Raw genomic sequence first — 8,212 nt, forward strand, 5'->3', positions numbered from 1 at the left:
TAAAGTCCAAATATTGGGGTAGCAAAGTTTATTTTTAGAAAGTTAAAAAATACATTTTTAAAGATTTAACATGATAACTGCCTAACTCTTCTTCATAAATCTTGGTATGACGTATAGTGGCAGGGCCAGCATTACCTTTTCGAGGTCCTGGGCAAAACTTAAACTTAGGCCGCAATCAAAAGCGTTAACATGTAATATATGCGATATCGGGTAATGACTGATTACATTTTAGGTATGCAATAAAACAATTTTTTTATGTATCCCGGTTTCCGTACTGTGCGACGTGCCGTATGGATCGTCGTTGCTGCATACATGACATAGGTACCTATAAAATATAATAGTGTTGTTTTGTTAATTGGTTTTTTATTATAGGCCAACGGATTTCTCTAGAAATCGCACTAGCATTTCACTTTTTACTTTATGAGATTTACGTACAAAATATTTTTCAATGAAAATTTTAAGCGTGAGACCCTGGACTAATGCCCCGTTTGGCCTCCCCCCTAACGCCGGTCCTGGTATATACACTGTCTCATTATCCGTATTGGACTTAAAACGAAATATAATTATTTTGGATACAATTACAACAATAGATGGTCTATGTTCGTATACACTTGAATAATAAACTTCGAATATATTGTAAAATCTATAACTTTTTTTGAGTACCTAGCAAAAAAATACCCTTGCTACCTCAACAAATTTCTGGGGTAGCAAAAATACCTCTCGATACCCCATAGTGATGCCTATGGACTGAATAGGTATGTAGTTGTTCATCATTTGTGAAATATGTTTATAAAAATATCACGAAGATACAAACTTCACTAATCACTATAAAAGAATAAAAATACCTAAAATTTAAGTAATTTAAGCAGGGCTTTGCACCCGAATTAACCTGAACCCGTAATACCCCTAAAAACCCTTAAAAAATCAAACACCCAAAACTCGAATAAAATATTGGTTTTAACCCGAAACCCGAATAATTTTTTATTTTACAATCTTTATGTTACATATCATTTTATATGTATTTTTGTGGTTATTTCAGTTTTGTCATTAGTTGTTTAATAGTAAAATTATTATTCACAGGAATAATTTCACAAATAATATACAAAATTGTTAATTAATATAAATTTATCTAAATATAGGCAATAGCAATAAATCATATTGACTGTTGTGCATGAATGGTATAGTATGTTGAATGTTCAAGTATAAAAACTGGGATACTATTTTTAAAATTATCCCAAGCGAATACGTCGTATTATTATAATTTAATAGGTAATAGGTCTTTACGAATCACCGAGTCGTTATTTATTGCAATACTGTAAGGCTGAAATAGAACTGATGTCTCGCGTATGATTACCTAAATTGTTGTTCGCATTATTCGTATTTGTTCAGTGTATGGCGTGTAGTACACATGTCTATGTCGTGAATTGTCAATTTTTGTTGATGTAATAATTTCATCGTAACATTATTAAGTACAAATTACTATTATTTTTGTATTACGCTATGTCCTAGCTAGTGAGTTTTAAGTGTGTTCAGTACACACTGTGCACGCGTCACAAACCATAAGCGGAAATTTGGTGAAATTTGTGGGGGAGGGGGGCTGAGCATTATTTGCTTATTTTACCTATAGATACCACTGTGCGCAAGTATTTATTCAACAAGGCTATTTACGAAGTTTGACAATTTGACATTTTTAATCAACAATTAGGTGCCTTATCTTAAACATTTTTGGAGTAGGTGCTCTAAACAGATATTATTAATTAATTAAATTAAACAACCTATACGGGTATTATTACATATTATTAATATTACATTAATTGCGATCGTTCCAAATCATGACTATAAGTTTGTAAAATCTTACAAATTTGATTTAATTTTTATCACAGAATATTTTTTTTTAATTCAGTTATTAAAAAATGCATTTTACAACTATAATAATTATTGTATTTTTAGTCACTTAACAATTTTTAGGGCTAGGAGGGCTAAGACATGTACTTTATATTTTTGGGGGACTTAGTTCCCTCAAGCCCCCCCCCCCCGATTTAGTTTGTTTTTTGTCGCATGCGATATGCCCACATTAACTAGGAGTAGGACATAGTGTTAGTATTTTTAATCTTAATAGATATTACAATTTGTAAGCTTCATACACATATAAAATAACCCCCTCTTCCCCGAAAATAAATCGTAGTTACACAATTGCTTGAAATTAACATAATGATAGTTTGGTTTAAAAAACTGTTGCACAGTTGTATAAGAAATTACTATTTTATTACATAGGTAGGTAACAAAAAATATAAATATTTCATTGGTGGAGGGGGCTCACTACCCTCCACCAATGAAAAATAATATTTTTCCTTAACTACATAACACCTGTATTAACCAATATTAACCCAAATAATAACGGTTATTAACACCCAAACGTTTGTTTAAATGTTGTATTGCGGTGTTTGAACACCCGAATATATTCAACACCCGAAACCCGAAACCTGAAAAAATTATTCGGGTGCAAAGCCTTGAATTTAAGTTAAAACAAACTATTTAGTGAAAAAAAATCCTTATAATATTCTCTCAACATACAAATTTAATAAATATCAATATAATATGCTTTTTGTTTTATACAACACAAAATTATAAAATATAGATATTAATAATATAATATGTACATTTTTATTAAATATTTTAAAAACTGTTCAAAATTATAAAATTTTTCATAATACTTAGTTACAAATAACAAATCCTATTATTATACAAAGCAGCTTAAAAGAAAAAATTATCATTTATCTTATAATATAGGAAAGTAGGATATCCGTTATGTTGTTAATATGTATATTGATCCCAAAATGGTATTATACACGATGAAGTGAAACTGTAAAAGCTAGCATATTTTGTTTTTCAAAATTTTCATCAATGATTAACTTCATTCCTCTTGATTTTAAAAATAATATAAAATATTCTACATTCATTTGTATAAAAATGTTTATAATATTATATAATATACCTAAATATACCTACCTTATAAGTTATTAATAGTGTTTTCTATAAATAATTAATAATTGCGGTCAGGGGCGTCATTTAAATATTTACTAGCGTAGGGCATAATGATGACCGGCCCAATAAGACATAAGTATAAAACTACCCTTCGCTCCTTAGGCCTCCAACCAGTAGCGCAACTAACACTAAATCTTTTGGGGGGTTATTTTCGTCTATGGCCCCATCTTAGTATTATACCACTGGTAAAATATTTTCACGACTCGTCACAATAAATTCTTATCAGTATGAACCTTAACAACAGTTTTAGTATGTATTTAAATTTGTATTAGTAAATATACAATATTGTTATTAGGTAAAATACATCAAATATCATTTATACTATGTACATTTTATAAGTATATAATATACAATAATTAAAAGAACATTTTATTTGATGTTATGATGATAACATTATGATAATATAATTTATACACAGCTGATAAGAATTATTTATAAATATGATGTTTATAACATTAACAATACAAAGATTAAAAGATTAATATACTACTTTTAACTTATAATATTAATATATTATTTATTCAAATATTTACAACACATCAACATCCCAATTGTCAGAATGACGGTTTCTCCTAGGAGTCAATATTTGGGAACCGCTACTAAACAATTTTTCAACTGGGGCGGATGATGGTAGAGTTGTGTTATATTTATGGAAAACTTTTTTAACAATAGGTAACATACCTAAAATATTTAAATCTTTTTTTTTTTTGTATCAAAACTAAAAAGCGCTTTCGCACTTGCTAAATTTGTACTTATTTTTATTTATTAGCATTATTTTTTAATGGTCTTACTTTTTTAACAGAATAATCTCCAGTAAGAATATCATAAAAATCATAGTTACTACATTCATTATCATCAGATTCATTACTCATTTCAAAATTATCTTCAATTATATTTCATAAATTACATTCTGACAAAAATAATTTATGCACATTTCTAAATGCCACACTGGTACCCAACTTAGTTTGAATTTTGGGAGACTAATAGTTGATAAAATAAATGGTTTGCTTTTAGAATGTTGAATTCTGGGTAAACTATATATACTATTACAAATATAATATTATTAATTATTGGTATATTACTGATAAATAATAATTATTTAAAGATTTATATGACTTTGACTTTGAAAATACCAATCGTACCCAAACCCAATTAAAATTCCGAAAGACCTGTGTTGACGAAGTTACCTACATAGGTTATATGCATACCCGTTGGAACTAGGAAAACGCAATTAAATATTGCTCATGGTATATTGCTCACTCAGGCACTCTTACTATTAAATAACTATAATAATTTTTTCATTAATTTTATGTTGACAGTCGACGAATCTCGGGCATTAAGTTCCTGAATAATTTACAAGGTAGTTTACAACATAGTTACAAGGTAATATTGACTCTCCCTATTTGCTTTCCTTAATTTGTTTTAGAGTTCCTCAACGTCAATCCCGATCTTTTGCTCCTTTTTATGTTCCTTTCGCCTTCACCAATTTTTCAACCTAACAATAGTTCGTACGAAATATTTGTCACATCAACAACGGAGTTGTAAGTAAACACATATAATTTCCTTCTAATTTCTTCTGAAGCCATAAGTTTCATTAATACTTTAAAGCAGGGGTCTCCAACCTACGGCCCGCGGGCCGAATCCGGCCCGCCAAGGTTTTTACACCAGCCCGCCTAGCTAATTAATGTTTTAAAAATAATATATAAAAAAACATTAATATTAATATTAATTTTCATTAGTTTAATTTATTTTTTATTGAATTAATTAATAAAATAAAATAAATTTATTATTTTTTTTCTTTTGGTATTATTCATAACAATTTATAATGTTTGTAAATATATACTAACACTAATAATAGAAAAACTCGTCAATCACACTTATCTGCCTAATATTGTACTCAAAACTTACGCGATTGTCAGATAAGATATGATCGACTTTTTCCGTTGTAATAATAATGCTATCGAACGTGTAATCGACGGGTTTTTCTAACTCCGTGAGTCCACTGTAGTGTATCGGGTATAATTTATAAATTATGTAGAATCAGTTTTTATGATTATTGTAGTTAAGTGTCATTTATTATCGAGTGTAGTGCTCTGTGCTGTATTAAAATAAATATGAGTTTAAGTAAAAAACGGAAAGTCGATACAGAGTGCCGTGTTTTTAACAAAAAGTGGAATAATGACTATTTCTTCATTGAACAAAATAATGTTGCTTTATGCGTTATTTGCAAGGAAAAGGTTGCTGTTTTGAAAGAATATAATATTGGTAGACATTATAAAAGCAAGCACGCATCTACATATAACGACCTATCTGGTAAACTACGATCGGACAAATTTGAAATCTTAAAACAGAATTTACTAGCTCAACAGTCAATTTTTATTAAACGGTCATGTCAAAATGAATCCCTCGTAAAGGCAAGTTTTCAAGTAGCTCGTACTCTGGCGATAGCCGGAAAACCGTTTACTGATGGCCAAATTGTAAAGGAGTGCATTTTGAAGACAGTTGAAGAGATTTGTCCCGATAAAATCAATTTATTCACCGGTATTAGCTTGTCAGCGAATACAATTGCGCGACGTACCACAGATCTCGGAAATGATATTATTCGTCAATTAAAAGATATTTCTAAAAGCTTTAAATATTTTTCAATTGCTTTGGATGAATCTACCGACGCTTCAGACTCAGCGCAGGTGCTTTTATTCGTTCGCGGAGTCAATGAATCTTTTGAAATAACCGAAGAATTGGCCGCTGTCCACTCAATGAAAGACTCATGTACTGGTAATGAAATTTTTTTGAAGGTAAAAGAATCTATTTTTACTTTGGGTCTTGAATTTAGCATTTTAAAAGGCGTAACTACTGATGGTGGACGCAACATGTGTGGAGCACATACAGGTTTGGTTGGAAATATTTGTAAAGCTGTATTTGAGACTGGTGCAGCAGCACCAATGGCTATTTACTGCATAATACACCAGCAAGCTTTGTGTGGGAAAAATGCACCAATATCTGAAGTTATGAATATTGTTGTGCAGAATGTAAATTATATTCGAAAAAGTGCTCTCAGTCACCGTCAGTTTAAGAACTTTCTTGCTGAAATTGAAAGCGAGTACCTAGATATTCCCTATCATTGCGAAGTTCGTTGGCTCAGCCGAGGTCACGTCTTGAAAAAATTTTTTTATCTTCGTTCAGAAATCGACACATTTATGACAGAAAAAAACCGTGTTATAACTGAGTTAACTGATTTAACATGGCTATGGAAATTAGCTTTTCTCGTCGATATAACTCAGCTCCTTAATGAGTTAAATTTAAAGTTGCAAGGAGCTAACTCGTTGATTTCAGATACATATTCCTACATTAGAGCTTTCAAATTAAAACTAAATCTATTCACAAATCAATTAATATAAAAAAATCTTGCCCATTTTCCAACATGCAACAAATTCAAACTTGAAAATGATGAAGAATTCCCTACCGATTTTGCTGTTGGAGTTCTCACCTATTTAAAAGAGCAGTTCCAGACCCGATTTAGAGATTTCAAAAGTGCAGAAGACCGTATTCGAATTTTTGAAAATCCATTTGCATTAAAAATAGAAACTTTACCGACAGAGTTTCAGCTTGAAGTTATCGAGCTCATATCAAACAACAATTTCAAAAACTATTTCAAGGAAGCTAGTCTCCAACAATTTTACGCCATGTTGCCAGAGGAATCATTTCCAAATCTCAAAAAACATGCGCGTGAAATGATATCAATATTTAGCTCAACATACTTATGTGAGCAGACATTTTCAAAAATGAAATATGTCAAATCTAAGTACAGAACTAACTTAAGTGACGAACATTTATAAGCGACGCTGCTAATTGGAACCACAAAGTTTGATGCAAACTTTCAAGACATTTTAAAAGACAAGCAGTTCCAAACGTCTCACTAAATAACTTACTCTTATCATAATAAAACGAAATTTTGAATTATAAAATAAAAAAATTATATAAATAAACATACATTTTTTAAATAAATCTTATTTATTATTATTTATTGCTCAATTTTATAACCTATTTATTTTTCTAAAAATGTTGGCCCGCGATGCCAAAGCGTATATCAAATTTGGCCCGCGGTAAAAAAAGGTTGGAGACTCCTGCTTTAAAGTTTCAAATTTAAACAATTTTAATTTGTCAATTAACTATTTTCCCAATATCGCTGACCAGAGGTAGATTTGTTAACTTTTCAAACAGCGGATTCACCAGTCATTGAAGATAGTTTATGTAGATATTTCTACAGGTAAGAACTTTTAACCCTTTTCTTATCCTTTCAAGCCTACACTATGAAATATTTAAGACAAATATAATTTTTAACAAAACTATTATTTTAGGGTCAAATAAGGATAAACAATTTATTTTGTAATTTTTGAAAAATTTACTTTTATTTATTATTATTATTATTATTATTTATTATTTATTTTTATTCATTTTTTTAAGTTATATAACCTTATTCTTAAATTAATTATTAACAATTGCCAGGTACAATTTTTTTTTCATTAACTTTTTCATTCAAGTATACTATATTCATAAGCGTGTAGAGACCTGCATTTAGGAGGTGCCTACTATACTTTTGGGCCTTTCATAACAAAAAAAAGCTGGTATATTTAATAAATTATAATGTATAAATAGTTAAATAAAAATAAATCAAATGTTTTATTTAATATTGTGGTAATTAGTATCATGAATATGTTTTCTTGGAATCTTGTATATTTTTTACAGACGGTTATAATTGTTTATTGTTTGTACTTTTGTAGTGAATTTTAGCTGTTATATTATCATAATAAGTTTTTACACGAAAATGTAGTTCTAGTTTTTCTATTATAAAACATAATTTATTTTTGCCAAATATTTTAGAATAAATTCCATTTAATTTAAGCAACATTAGTTAAAATACGAAACCATTACTCTTATAAGATAAATATAAACTTAAATTTTAGAATATTTTTTTAACATCACCTGTGGGTACCCAAAATACAGTGGGATTTCCCCCCCTTAAAAACTGGCTATAAGCTCACCACCCAGGTATGTCGATAAGGTAATGCTTCGGGTGGCGGGTTGCCATAACTTGTTCTTTCAATGTCACAAATTTTTTTGAGGCGAATACGAGACAGCACTCGCAGTTACCCCTTATAGAGGAATA

General features: G+C 29.6%; 1 protein-coding gene across 1 annotated transcript; it reads left to right on the forward strand.

Moving 5' to 3' along the window:
• The first annotated feature begins 5,159 nt into the window (after nt 1–5,159).
• LOC112690424 (general transcription factor II-I repeat domain-containing protein 2B-like) lies at nt 5,160–6,881 on the forward strand. Its single transcript, XM_025564435.1, has 2 exons — nt 5,160–6,367; nt 6,566–6,881. Exons 1-2 carry the CDS (start codon nt 5,160–5,162, stop codon nt 6,879–6,881), a joined length of 1,524 nt encoding a protein of 507 aa, XP_025420220.1.
• The last annotated feature ends 1,331 nt before the right edge of the window (nt 6,882–8,212 follow it).

Source organism: Sipha flava, unplaced genomic scaffold, assembly GCF_003268045.1.
Source record: "Sipha flava isolate LNK unplaced genomic scaffold, YSA_version1 50314_pilon_pilon, whole genome shotgun sequence".
Lineage (NCBI taxonomy): Eukaryota > Metazoa > Arthropoda > Insecta > Hemiptera > Aphididae > Sipha > Sipha flava.

Coding starts and splice junctions, on each gene's coding strand:
- LOC112690424 (XM_025564435.1), top strand. CDS start 5,160: ATGAGTTTAAGTAAAAAACGGAAAGTCGATACAGAGTGCCGTGTTTTT. Junction 6,368..6,565: donor AAGTTGCAAGGAGCTAACTC/GTTGATTTCAGA, acceptor GACCCGATTTAG/AGATTTCAAAAGTGCAGAAG.